Source organism: Sinocyclocheilus rhinocerous, unplaced genomic scaffold (assembly GCF_001515625.1).
Source record: "Sinocyclocheilus rhinocerous isolate Xijiao unplaced genomic scaffold, SAMN03320098_v1.1 scaffold3201, whole genome shotgun sequence".
NCBI classification, from domain to species: domain Eukaryota; kingdom Metazoa; phylum Chordata; class Actinopteri; order Cypriniformes; family Cyprinidae; genus Sinocyclocheilus; species Sinocyclocheilus rhinocerous.
The window spans coordinates 533,698-546,433 of NW_015662182.1; the positions used below are offsets into that span (position 1 = coordinate 533,698).

The following is a 12,736-nucleotide window of genomic DNA, read 5'->3' on the forward strand; positions in this document are numbered from 1 at the left end:
ATGAGACCTTGAAGCTCCACCCTCTTTTGAAAAGGGAGGCGGGAGCACCAGCTCATTTGCATTTAAAGGGACAAACACAAAAATGGCGTGTTTTGGCTCATACCCTAAAAGTGGCAATTTCAACAAGCTATATAGCATACACAACTTGGGGGACATCAGATACTTATTTTACATCCTGTAAAAAGAGGCATAATAGATCACCTTTAAAATATACCTTGAAAGGGGGAAAATAACTCAAAATTGGGGCCAAATTAAACCCTTAGTATAAACCAGGGGTGTCCAATCCTGTTCCTGGAGGGCCAGTGTCCTGCAAAGTTCAGCTCCAAACCCAATTAAACACATCTGAACCAGCTAATCAAGGCCTTAATAGGCAAACTGGAAACTTTCAGGCAGGTGTATTAAAGCAAGTTGGAGCTAAACTGCAGAACTGCGGAGGTGACGGAGTTTGTACACCCCTGGTATAAACATTTAGGCCCCGTCCACACGGAGATGCGTTTAACTGTATACGTGTAAAAAAAAAAAAAGGTATCGTATCGGCGTTTCGTCCAGACGGATATGGTGTTTTGTCCAGACGGATCCGGCGTTTTGGGAGCCTGAAACGGCTATAAAAAAAAATAAAAAAAAATAAAAAAAAGGGTTCTAGAGTGGATAAATCTGAAAACGACGCCCTTGTGTTTTCGTGTGTACAGCCAATCCGTATATTTTGTGAAACGATGATGTCATCACCCCACGTCTCGACCCTAGTCATACACCACTACGTCACGTAACAACAACAACAACAATGGCGGACTACATGCTTGTGTTCGTGCTGCAGAAGCGGAGTCTATTAGCTTTACTAAAGAAAAATAAAAAATTACTAAAGCAAAAATGTTTGTATACAGCACAAGGTTTATGCGCATGCTCCAAGTCTTCTGTTTTTAGTGTATCTCTGTGGCAGAATTATAGCGACACATACTGGTCTGGCATGTATACTACATCGTTTTGAGTCTGTTTCAGTGGTTTCGTGTGTACGGAATTTTCTTTTAGAACGAGGAAAAAAAAAGATCAGATAGGGAAAGCTCTGGCTTCGTGTGGATGTGGCCTTAGTCCAGTGGTTCTTAATCTGGATACACTAAAATCTAATCTGTTAGCAGATTTGTATCACTGTTATCCACCACACTAAACATCCGTTTTAATATTTTCTGCACAGAGCCACAGCAAGTTATTTTTTGGGATACTACACAAAGTTGTCTTTAATAACAGCCGAAAGTTCTAAAATAGTTTTTGAAGGGGGTAAATGAGAACTATTACAAACATGACTGCCATGAAACCGCATGTACACTAGTATGAGGACCATATTCACAATGGGAAACTATTTATATGGACCCCATACCTGCAGAAAGTTGGCTGCTTCAGTAAACTGCATGTAGATTTAAAATGTTTTGATTTGCTTTTGTGTCTTTTCTAGTCTCATTTTAGAGCGGTCAGAGCTGCTGAGTTCAATGCGAGTTACATGGCGAAAATAGGAGACTGAATATGGTGACGCAGACCACCATACACTAGCTTGAAGATTTTCATTTTGCAAAGCGTTAAAACCATTCAAACTCAATCAACAACAATTCATACAGAGCATGCAAATACAAGTGAAGATGAAAGGTTCTGCTTCTCACTAGGCCAAACTGTACATTTGTAGAGCTGATAAATTGATGCGTCTGCACTGCATTTCATTTTTTTTTAAAAGGACAGTTTCCCCAAAATTGAAAACCGTCATTTACTTGCCCTCACATCGCTGCAAACCTGCATGACATTCTTAGGTGGATCACTAAAGATGATATTTTGAAAAGTATGTCTGTGGGCTTCAACATTGTTTGGACCTCAGTGTTGCAAAGGAGGTGGTGGTTTGGAATAACATGAGGGTAAATTACAGAATTTTTATTTTTAGGCAAATTATCCCCATAATGTTTCTTTGCTTATAGTGCAAGTTTGACAGTTGGACATTTGACAGTTGCACTTGTGTCTTGCACATTTTGGTGCGTCTCATGTGTGACATGTTATATAAGAAATGCTGCTAACGACAGCTGATCACTTCATCTTAATGGATGACAGCTATGAGAGGAATCCCAGAACATAAACAGGTGCACTCTGACCAATGAGAGGACGGTTTTACTTGCGCTAACTTGCATAAATCAATAAGCTTTGAAATGTTGCTTTGTGAAAGTGATCTGAACCAAGGAGAAAAAAAAAATGCACCAATTAAAGTCCCTGTTTTGGGAAAAATGTCCTGCAGAGTTTAGCTCCAACACACTTGCCTGGAAGATTCTAGTGCAGGGGTCTCCAAACTCATTCCTTGAGGGCCGGTGTCCTGCAGAGTTTAGCGCCAACTCAACACCTGCCTGGAAGTTTCTAGTATGCCTAGTAAGACCTTAATTAGCTGCTTCAGGTGTGTTTAATTAGGGTTGGAGCTAAACTCTGCAGGACAATGGCCTTCCATGAACATGTTTGGACACCCCTGTCCTAAGAGATATGCTAAGTGCAGAGTACTGAGTGCAGTGTTTGGACTCACTCCAAGTTGTTCTTTAGTTGGTGTACAGTCCGCTTGTCCAGATATCGACAGAACAGTGTTAGCAGGTTGGAGGGCAGAAGAAGTGGCTCAACTAGAATCGTCTGGGATAGCTGCCGGGCCACATGGAATACTGTGTCTGTCCTGGATGGGTGCCATAAAAACAGTTCAACAAGCCATTTTAACCATTTTTACATTAACATGCCATTGAAAAAAAAAGGAACAACAATGTGTTTCCATTCACTGAACACAGATTTCAACCTGACATTCACAATATATTTGAAAACTATGAGACACTATAATAAGAAATCTTAAATATTACTGGTTCTCATATATAACAAACAGAACCATGAATACAATATCTACAGAATTCTAGATGTTAAATGACTTAAGCCTTAAACTTGGGTCTGTATTGAAAAACTGCTAAATATCTTTCAGAGAGCGAGAGAGAGCGATGTTTCAGTAGTTGTTTCAAATAATTTGAGGGCAAGCACAAACAATACCAGCTCTCAAAATCTCCAGTGCTGGGCTCCATGGGAAGGTCAGAAGATAAAATCCTTTCTCCCTGCGAGAGTAGAGCATACAACAGCGACAGACCAAACTGCAAACAAAAAGTTATTTTAAGATAGCAATACCACTAGACAACCCTGAGAAAATGTAAAGCTGTTAAACATCTAAACATCATCTAACAGGGGGTCATTCTAAAACTACACTGAAAAAAGACAAATTTAATTTAAAAACAACTGTGTAAAAGCTGACCTTGTTTTGACAGGCCAATGTTAACCGTGTGTCTTTCGAGTCAGGCAGTGCTGCGGTGAACTCTTTGAGAATTCTGATTAGCTGATTGAATGCAAGTCGATCAATCACAGCACGGAGAGATGGATACATAACAGGCAGAGCCTGCGAAGAGGTAAAAGCTTGATCACAAATTCAAAATATATACTGATAAAACAATATTACATGTTCCAGACCTCATCTGTATCTCTGCTCATCAATACTGGAAGGTGTTTGGTCACCACACCCAGGATATGCATTGATTCATCATGTGACAGGAAGGGGAGGAGTCTGGCCAGCATCCTCTTTCCTTTTGATATTATTAGACAGGAAAGAAATTCCTCTCCAGAGTCCCTGGGATATGGAACACCATAGGAGTATATGAGATCAGAATCTTAAACTGTACATTCACAACAGAAAGTTAAGAGTTTCTTACAATAGATTAGTGCACCGCAGCTCATTGTAAAGATGTTCCACCTTCCTCTTAATGTTCTGCACCAACTGCCTTTCCTCATCTTTGTCAGACACGGTTGCCTTCATCTTGTCTGCCTCTTCCACTTCTAACAAAACTATGTACAACTGTGAAAAGCAAAAGGGTTGATGAAAGCAGAGTCATAGTCATATCCGTTACTGTATTGGGTTTCGAATCAGTGGTTTGGAACACTTATATAACTGCCAAAGTCACACGATTTCAGTAAACAAAGCAATGTAATGTCATAGCCATTGCCATTTCAATGTTTAGCCGCCAGAGAGCAATATCTGTAAACCTATGAATCTCATATTAGTTTTATTAATTTGTATACATTTTAAATAATTTTTATAATAAAGTGTTGTAGTTAATGGTTTCTTATTGGCCACTTTTAGCCAAGCCCTCCATAAAACAAGCCCTGATTATTAATACAAGAACTCATTATACTGACACTTCATATGTAATGGTGATTTGATTTGTAATTGCATTTTAGCAAATGCAAAATTGGTTTTGCAGTTTCCCCCTCCACAATTCTATTCCAACACATTTTCAACCTCTCATCATTACATAATTTCAAAACCCACCTTAAAACATCTTTTTGATCCTTGTTCCTGAACTTTATGGCCCGTTTCATGTGATGGATGTTATCTATGCTCAGTGCATCTGTACTAATTCCTTGCCTGCTGTCATGTTTACTTGATATAATACAATGCTATCTCACAACCAGTTCGTAAGTATTTTACGAGGCGACTAATTAGTATCAATCTGTACAACCTCACTAGGTTTAGGGGTGGTCATTCATACAAATTCCTACAAATTTACCACCTTGTAAAATACGTTAGATTTTTTGCAAATGGCACAAATTCGTACGAGTGAGGTCATATGAATTCGTACGAATTAACCACCTTGTGAAATATGTAGGAATTGCAGTGAGATCGGGTTGTATAATATTGTAAAGTGACCTTGAGTTTGCAAAAATGCAAAATAAAAAATAATAATAATACCCTGAATACTTCATTCCAATTGATCAAGTCAGCATACATTGAGTGGTAAAATTTGATTTGATTTCAACCAAGGCCCACAGTAACAACCTGAACTGGGGACCGTATCCCCTAGCTACAGTCCTGTCTGTGCCCCTTCCTTCCACAAATTAAAACGGACCCAGATTTTTCATTCTAAATCCGGGGTCCACTTTTTCAGTGTTTTACACGGTTCATTCTTTACCGCGGGTTAGGAACTAATCCTGGGAAAACTGGACATTTGGTCCTAGGGCTGGGCTCTGGGGTGACTACAGAGGATGAGCGGTTTAGTTTGGCACAGATACAGTACATGAAAAGTTGCAGCCCTAGTGCTAGGTGTTTCTTGATTGCAGGCACCTTACAGTAAAGGAATGAAAATAAGTTGGTTGGCGTGACAATGCATCTAGTTAGGACACCGTAAGTGCGCAAATTTACAGCCCAATCCAAAAATCACTTTAGGATTCAAAAGTAAACTGTATTAAAATATACAAAAGTGGTTACTCTACCTTCTCAATAGTGCTCAACACCTCCAACCTTTGCTGTCTAGTGTATTTGTGCTCCTGCCCAAATAAAAAGTAATTTTAGAATTTTTTTTTTTGAAGTTCCCCTTACCAAATTTTCACAAGTTATTTTTGCAGCCTCAAAGAAATCAACTCTCACCTCATCAGGTGTGTTCGCATGAACAGCATCAATTGCTCGTCTAGGAGAGAAACAAGTAGACACGGCAACCTGCCCAAGCGAACCTTCAATGTGGACAACTGAAGTAATGCAAGAATTACTGCCAACTTTTCATACTGTAAATTTTTAAAATGGGTAAATTTATAAATGGGTATTACATAAGCTCAGCGCACCACACCTGGGATATATGAGAGTGTTTTGGTAACATAAGGGGTTGTGAGTTTAGGTGGTTCGAGCGAACCTTCAATGTGGACAACTGAAGTAATGCAAGAATTACTGCCAACTTTTCATACTGTAAATTTTTTAAATGGGTAAATTTATAAATGGGTATTACATAAGCTCAGCGCACCACACCTGGGATATATGAGAGTGTTTTGGTAACATAAGGGGTTGTGAGTTTAGGTGGTTCCTTCTTTAATCGGTCACCCAAAAACTCCTCTTCAGCAAGTTTGGCTTCCATCCTCTGATAGTACTCCTGCAGAGATTAACAACTATGCTTGACATCCAACAGTTTCTCTTCGTATTTTATCTTTCAAACATTTGCAAAAAAAAAAAAAAAAAAAATCAGATACATTTAAAATAAAAAAATACAAATTTACTATTCAAAGCAAACACAGCTACTAGGATCGTGTTGTGAAAAAAGCAGATATCAAACAGTAGTTAAACGTAACTTGCTAAGGAGGGCTAAGCAGTTCAGCACTGAAACAGACCTGGTAATAGTAGTCATCCAGACCTGGATTTTCACTCTGTAGCTGAATCATCTGCAGCCTGATTATCCATTCCTTCTCTTTATCAGACATAATCTGGGAATATGGGTCCCAGCTCACTGGCTTTCTGTGAATTACATTTAAATTCAGATAAAGAAAACCTGTGTTTCCAAGTAAAGGCAATGCTCTTTGCCCACACCTGTGAGGTCTCTGCTGTCGTTGACTCAAAAGCCGCTTATGCTGGGGATGGAACTGGGCAACAGGACCTGGTGCTCTAAAAGTTGACAAAGAAAAAACTATTGTGGAAACAGACCAAACAGTAATTAGAAAAGTCAATTTTATGACTTGGTATATATAATTTGATCACTCCTGGAGCTAAGCCAATTCCTTGTCATAAAGAACATAAAAAAATCTGCAGGAAAAAAAACTTCTCAAAGTATCTCCTTTGTGTTTCATAGAAGGGTTCTGAACAACATGAGGGTGCATACACATTTAATCTTGGATAAACCTTTCCTTTATGAAGTAGATCATTAACCTGAAGCCCTGCATCGTGTTGGTGGATGGGCTGTAGAATGGAGCAGGCCTGGGGGAGTCAGTCCCAAACTGCAGATGCATGAGTTTGTGTGTGTGGGGCATTGGGATAGAGAGAGGAGGGGGACGGGAAGGTGACAGAAAACCTCCAGGCTGAAAAAGTAATAATAATAATAAATAAAAAAATGGATATAAGCCACTGGAGCAAGAAGGCTTTAATCAGGAACAGCACATTCTGAATAAGCAGTACGAACAAGGGGTTTCACCTGGATGTATTGTTGCTGGGGTGAAAAAAGTCTTTGGGGACGAAAGGGAGAGCAAGGAACCAAGGGATTCTTTTGTGCCTAAGATAGATTCAACAGATAGATTCAACATTCTAGCATAGTCACGGATATTTTGGCATAGACCACTGCCACTCATATTTACAGAATGTAAAATGTTTACAGTCTCCATTCATTAGAAACCCCACTACCTGATAATGACATCTCTGGTTGAAGGACCCAACAAAAGGAAGTCCTCTCCTGCCCCGGCTAGTAGAAAAAGGTCGCATAGGAGACAGAAAGTTTGGAGAAACAGGTGGGACCCTGCCATGTCTTGATCCGTCAATGACTCCCACGATTGCCTGGTCCTAATTGGTAAAAAGATCAAAGTGATCAACAGATGGTTGTGTTGTATAGCTGCAAGACACACATTTGAGATTTGATTGAGCACCTGAAGTAAAGATGCCGCAGGTGGCCTGCTAGACTTTAGAGGTGCTATCATCCACTGTGAGAAAGACAGTGGCAAACATTACACTCCAGGTCAAACCAAAAAAGCAAAACATTGCAAAATATTGAACACAACACACAGTATTTGACTTGAGGTCCTCCCAGTAGGAGCTGAGGCTGCAATCCACAATGGCACTATCAAGACTCTAGGGGAAAAAAAAGAAATTGTACTGGTTAGTACTTAATTTAAGGTCCCACCAACATTTCTGAAATAACATGAGGCAGGTAAACCTTTAGGCTCGGTCGACCTTCCACAGTCTTCACCACAGCTGGGTCATCAAACAGCTGCCCTCGACCTGCTCTCCCTCTCTGAGACCCGCCTGTTGGAGTGTGGGGCCAAACGCGAGATCCTGGTCTGGGGGGTGAATGGGAACTGCGAGGGGAAGGTGATCTCTGAGGTGGGGGTGGTGGTGGAGGAGGTGAAGACCGTGGTGTTGGGGAGTTATCACTACCCAGCAGCAGGAGATCCAAAGGGTCAGCATCTGGATTATCACCACTTGTGGCTTCATCTGGGTTCATTTTTTGCAAAATGACATTTTAGAGAGTTAGTTTAAAAAAACTGCAGTGATAATGCTTCAAGAGATTAAAATCCATCTAACAACACATTTTCATCTCTACCCATCCGAGAAAAAGAAATACATGGGAAAATTTCAGCTTCAGACATTTAGCTCAATTTTAAACGTATTATATATTGGATTCCAATCCAGTCACAGTTTGTGCATGACATCCAATTCCAGTAAGCTCATGGATTTTATAATATAATACCTAAGCCAAATGTCTCCTCATTGTAGAGATCAATCTCCTCATCCTCTTCAGCCATTTCCTGCATCCTGCCCCGGCTAGTAGAAAAAGGTCGCATAGGAGACAGAAAGTTTGGAGAAACAGGTGGGACCCTGCCATGTCTTGATCCGTCAATGACTCCCACGATTGCCTGGTCCTAATTGGTAAAAAGATCAAAGTGATCAACAGATGGTTGTGTTGTATAGCTGCAAGACACACATTTGAGATTTGATTGAGCACCTGAAGTAAAGATGCCGCAGGTGGCCTGCTAGACTTTAGAGGTGCTATCATCCACTGTGAGAAAGACAGTGGCAAACATTACACTCCAGGTCAAACCAAAAAAGCAAAACATTGCAAAATATTGAACACAACACACAGTATTTGACTTGAGGTCCTCCCAGTAGGAGCTGAGGCTGCAATCCACAATGGCACTATCAAGACTCTAGGGGAAAAAAAAGAAATTGTACTGGTTAGTACTTAATTTAAGGTCCCACCAACATTTCTGAAATAACATGAGGCAGGTAAACCTTTAGGCTCGGTCGACCTTCCACAGTCTTCACCACAGCTGGGTCATCAAACAGCTGCCCTCGACCTGCTCTCCCTCTCTGAGACCGGCCTGTTGGAGTGTGGGGCCAAACGCGAGATCCTGGTCTGGGGGGTGAATGGGAACTGCGAGGGGAAGGTGATCTCTGAGGTGGGGGTGGTGGTGGAGGAGGTGAAGACCGTGGTGTTGGGGAGTTATCACTACCCAGCAGCAGGAGATCCAAAGGGTCAGCATCTGGATTATCACCACTTGTGGCTTCATCTGGGTTCATTTTTTGCAAAATGACATTTTAGAGAGTTAGTTTAAAAAAACTGCAGTGATAATGCTTCAAGAGATTAAAATCCATCTAACAACACATTTTCATCTCTACCCATCCGAGAAAAAGAAATACATGGGAAAATTTCAGCTTCAGACATTTAGCTCAATTTTAAACGTATTATATATTGGATTCCAATCCAGTCACAATTTGTGCATGATATCCAATTCCAGTAATCTTACAGATTTTATAATATAATAATACCTAAGCCAAATGTCTCCTCGTTGTAGAGGTCAATCTCCTCATCCTCTTCAGCCATTTCCTGCAATAGTCCACATTCATCATCCTCCTCTTCTCCTTTGTCGCTCCACTGATCCCCATTCTCTGGCCAGCTGGCATCAGGAACAGATTCCCCAGTTTTCTCCTGAACACAGAAAGAGAAACAAAATGTATTATAAATCATTGCTAACAATAACCTTAAAGTTAATGTAAATACATCAGGACATGATATACTCCAAATACAGCTTTTTAAAATCTTTAATATAAAAAATTAAAACATATATTAATATCAGTATTAAAATTAATCGTCATTTATCTGAGCCTTATTACTCCCATTTAATTACCGTGCATATAATCTTCTAGTATTTAATGATTTCAAGTTTGTTTTTGTAGAAATAAATGTAAGCACAAATGGAACATTTAAGTAAACCGCAGAAAGGTGATTACAAATGGTGAAAACAAATTACAACCAGTTACATACACTCTTATAAATATAGCCTACATACATACACACAATATACACTCTTATAAATACATAACTTTTAAGCTAAAACTTTACATGAACACCTAGCCTATTTTTATCAGCTATAAAGCTGAATACCAATACCAGTTAAGGATTGTTTTTCTTGTATTGCATTCAAAGAAACCGTTAACACTTTTTAATAAGGTTAATTTATTAGCATCACCTAACTACATTAGTTATCAAACTACACTTTTAAAGCATGTCTTAATCTCAGTTAATTTCAACATTAACCCATTAATCACAACATTAAAACGCTATTCAATAAAAAAAGTTGTATCTGTTAATATTTAATGAAACTGAGCGAACATCGACTAGCAACTGTTGTATTTTTAATCAACTAATATTAACAAAGATTAATAAACACTGTAACAGATGTATTGTGCGTTTTTAGTTATTGTAAGTGCATTAACCAACGCTAACTAATAGGACCTTACTGTAAAGTGATAGCGATAATATTACGTGTGAATGCGTAAACTTATGATTTAAGCAATTTGCATGGCTTTCCTTGCATTGGCTTTCCTTCTTATAGCCAACTCAAAATGTGCAACCCATCCACAGTGTTATTGCTTCATGTACTTACGGGATGTTCAGAATCACCCATTTAAATATTGTCAGTATTTCAGTATTTTGTGAAATATTTCATTAAGCTTCCACACTCGCTGAACGTCTACAGCAACCAGTGCTGCTACACGTGTTTATCAGTGTTTGGAAATGAACACACCTGCGCGTTTGGAGGTGGTACTTTACGCAAGGGCGTAACCACCATAGATAGTTGCCAAGTCCGCTTATTTTGGGCTTATGTCCAGAATAAAGTTGTGTATTTGGGCTTGATAGTGGCTGGCACCCACAGGACAAAATGTATGACCGTGTGTGTGATTTTGTTTCTCTGTCTGTCAGTGCCATAGCAATCGATGCTCTGTTCGTACTGTAGTTAAGGCATGTTTGCTCTGTTTTGGAAAAGGTCCTTTTCCATCCAAATAGCTATTAATCGTGACAGAGTTGCATGCGTTTAAACTGAACACACAAAGTGACGTTTTTTAACAGTCTGTCTTAAGTAATTTGATTTAGCATCTTTATGTCATTAAAAGCCGCTTTTGATGCAACAGAAATTTCTAAAATTAATAGTAATTAATGCATAGGCCTAATTATAATGTATTATTTATATAGCCAGGGAAATAATGATTTAAATAGCCAGGGAAAGTGGATGGAATGCAAGTGTCTTACGAGTTTTGAGGACAATAAAATCAGTTTTAATTCAGTGCATTTATGCCGTGATGGTCATTTTGTTCCTTGAAGAACGTGCCGGTGTTTTTTTCAGAGCAGGTCGCTTATTTCTCTTGAAGAAACTTGGCAACACTGCAAAGGGAGACACGTCTTCCCCAATAATTCAATAATTAGATACGGCCTCTAAACTGTCCCCCAGTGTATTTGATATTCTTGATTTGCTCAACTGCACGCCATTTTTTCACGGCTCTATATGAGGTGTTCATTTGCAAAAACCGATAACTCGATTTTTTAGTTTTTTTCAGAAATCACTTTTTTTTTTATTGCGCATTCCATATCAATCAAACTGCAGTTGGGTTGTTTTGATTAAGTATTAATAACTTAAACAAATACTGGTAATTTACAAAATTAAAGTTCATTGAAAGTATGTTTTTTTTTTTACATATTAAAAGTTTGTTTTATAGCAAAAGCAACTCCAACAGTCGTTTTTTGGCAAAAGTAGATAACTACACATTTCATGTTTTAGAGTTTAAATAAACACTCGTTTAATCTTTTTAATCTCCTCAGATGACAATGGAATAGATGCCTGACAAACGTTGTTGTGATCATAAACTGTATGGATGTGATTACACTAGAATAATGCACGGCAATCATTTTTTTGAAAGTGGCGTTTATCGGTTTTTGCAAATTAACACTTCATATGTTGTTAGGATGACAAAAGGTGTAAAAAGTAAAATTTTAGGGTAATCTGCCCCAAGTCTGACAACGCTTGTCAATGTCAAAATGAGTGAGAGGACCAATCAAATCAAAGAAGGCAAGCTTTACTGTTCACAGAAACTGCACGAATTTCAGCGCGAAACTTCATGTTTGCCGGCTTACAAGCGCACAAGAGCTGCTTCGTCGTTGACGAACGATAAGACATTTGCGAGTTTTGTTTTCTACAATGAATTCTTGGTAAATATCCACACAATCCAGCAATCTTTTTGTTTTCTGTGTTATAGAATATTCTGTTACTACTGAGGTTTGAGAAACCGATTCAGTGCGCGAGTGAACTGTCCGAATGAACCAAACTGGACCTTTCTGCAAACCCGTCTTACTGATAGCAGTGTTGCCAGGTTGGATCTAAGATCATCAGCCCAACTACAGCGTAAAACCCGCCCATTAAAAAAAAAAAAAAATACCAGCCCAAAATGCGTAGCAACCAAAAAAAGATAAAAGAAGAAGAAAAGATAAAAAAAAAAAAAAAAAAAATATATATATATATATATATATATATGGTGATATCAGGCAAATTGGGCCATCAGGTAAAATGGGCCATTTAAGGTTTGAGTGTCTTATCTCTTTAAAAGTTAACAGCCAATGACTGCAAAGAATTTCAAACTGATGCCATAACAGTAGGCTACTTGATATTTAGCAAATTATTTTATTGGTCTGAGGTTGCTAAGGGGGAGGGGCAATGCCTCATTTTGAGACCAGGCCAGAAAAAAGCAAGCTGAGTGGCCTGACATATCCAATCTTACTTCTCAATAATAAGGTTGATAAATCAATAAAAAACAAATGCACAATTAAAAATAATGATTCATAACCTATGTCTTGATGGCCTCTGTGAGATAAAATGCCGGTTTTGCTAAATAATCCAGATTTTT

The 12,736-nt window shown here is 38.8% G+C and overlaps 1 protein-coding gene across 5 annotated transcripts in view; it reads right to left on the reverse strand.

The window, feature by feature from the left end:
- Positions 1-10,581, reverse strand: part of LOC107727969 (protein PAT1 homolog 2-like) — a 17,945-nt gene extending 7,364 nt beyond the window's left edge. Inside the window, exons 1-18 of one of the 5 annotated variants that reach the window (XM_016538022.1) lie at positions 10,447-10,581; positions 9,329-9,488; positions 8,792-9,069; positions 8,641-8,706; positions 8,505-8,558; positions 7,190-7,345; positions 6,984-7,061; positions 6,722-6,870; positions 6,386-6,460; positions 6,190-6,313; positions 5,834-5,954; positions 5,462-5,559; positions 5,308-5,361; positions 3,750-3,892; positions 3,511-3,667; positions 3,299-3,439; positions 3,043-3,140; positions 2,543-2,683 (exon numbers count right to left, since the gene is read on the reverse strand). In XM_016538022.1, coding sequence (XP_016393508.1) covers positions 2,543-2,683; positions 3,043-3,140; positions 3,299-3,439; positions 3,511-3,667; positions 3,750-3,892; positions 5,308-5,361; positions 5,462-5,559; positions 5,834-5,954; positions 6,190-6,313; positions 6,386-6,460; positions 6,722-6,870; positions 6,984-7,061; positions 7,190-7,345; positions 8,505-8,558; positions 8,641-8,706; positions 8,792-9,069; positions 9,329-9,488; positions 10,447-10,467 — 2,114 coding nt within the window. In that variant the 5' untranslated portion in view covers positions 10,468-10,581. Of the gene's footprint in view, positions 1-2,542; positions 2,684-3,042; positions 3,141-3,298; positions 3,440-3,510; positions 3,668-3,749; positions 3,893-5,307; positions 5,362-5,461; positions 5,560-5,833; positions 5,955-6,189; positions 6,314-6,385; positions 6,461-6,721; positions 6,871-6,983; positions 7,062-7,189; positions 7,346-7,428; positions 7,483-7,564; positions 7,631-7,715; positions 7,994-8,249; positions 8,307-8,504; positions 8,559-8,640; positions 8,707-8,791; positions 9,070-9,328; positions 9,489-10,446 lie in introns of those variants that run through there. The other 4 variants (XM_016538021.1, XM_016538018.1, XM_016538019.1 and 1 more) reach the window with 4 other exon arrangements.
- Positions 10,582-12,736: the final 2,155 nt, after the last annotated feature.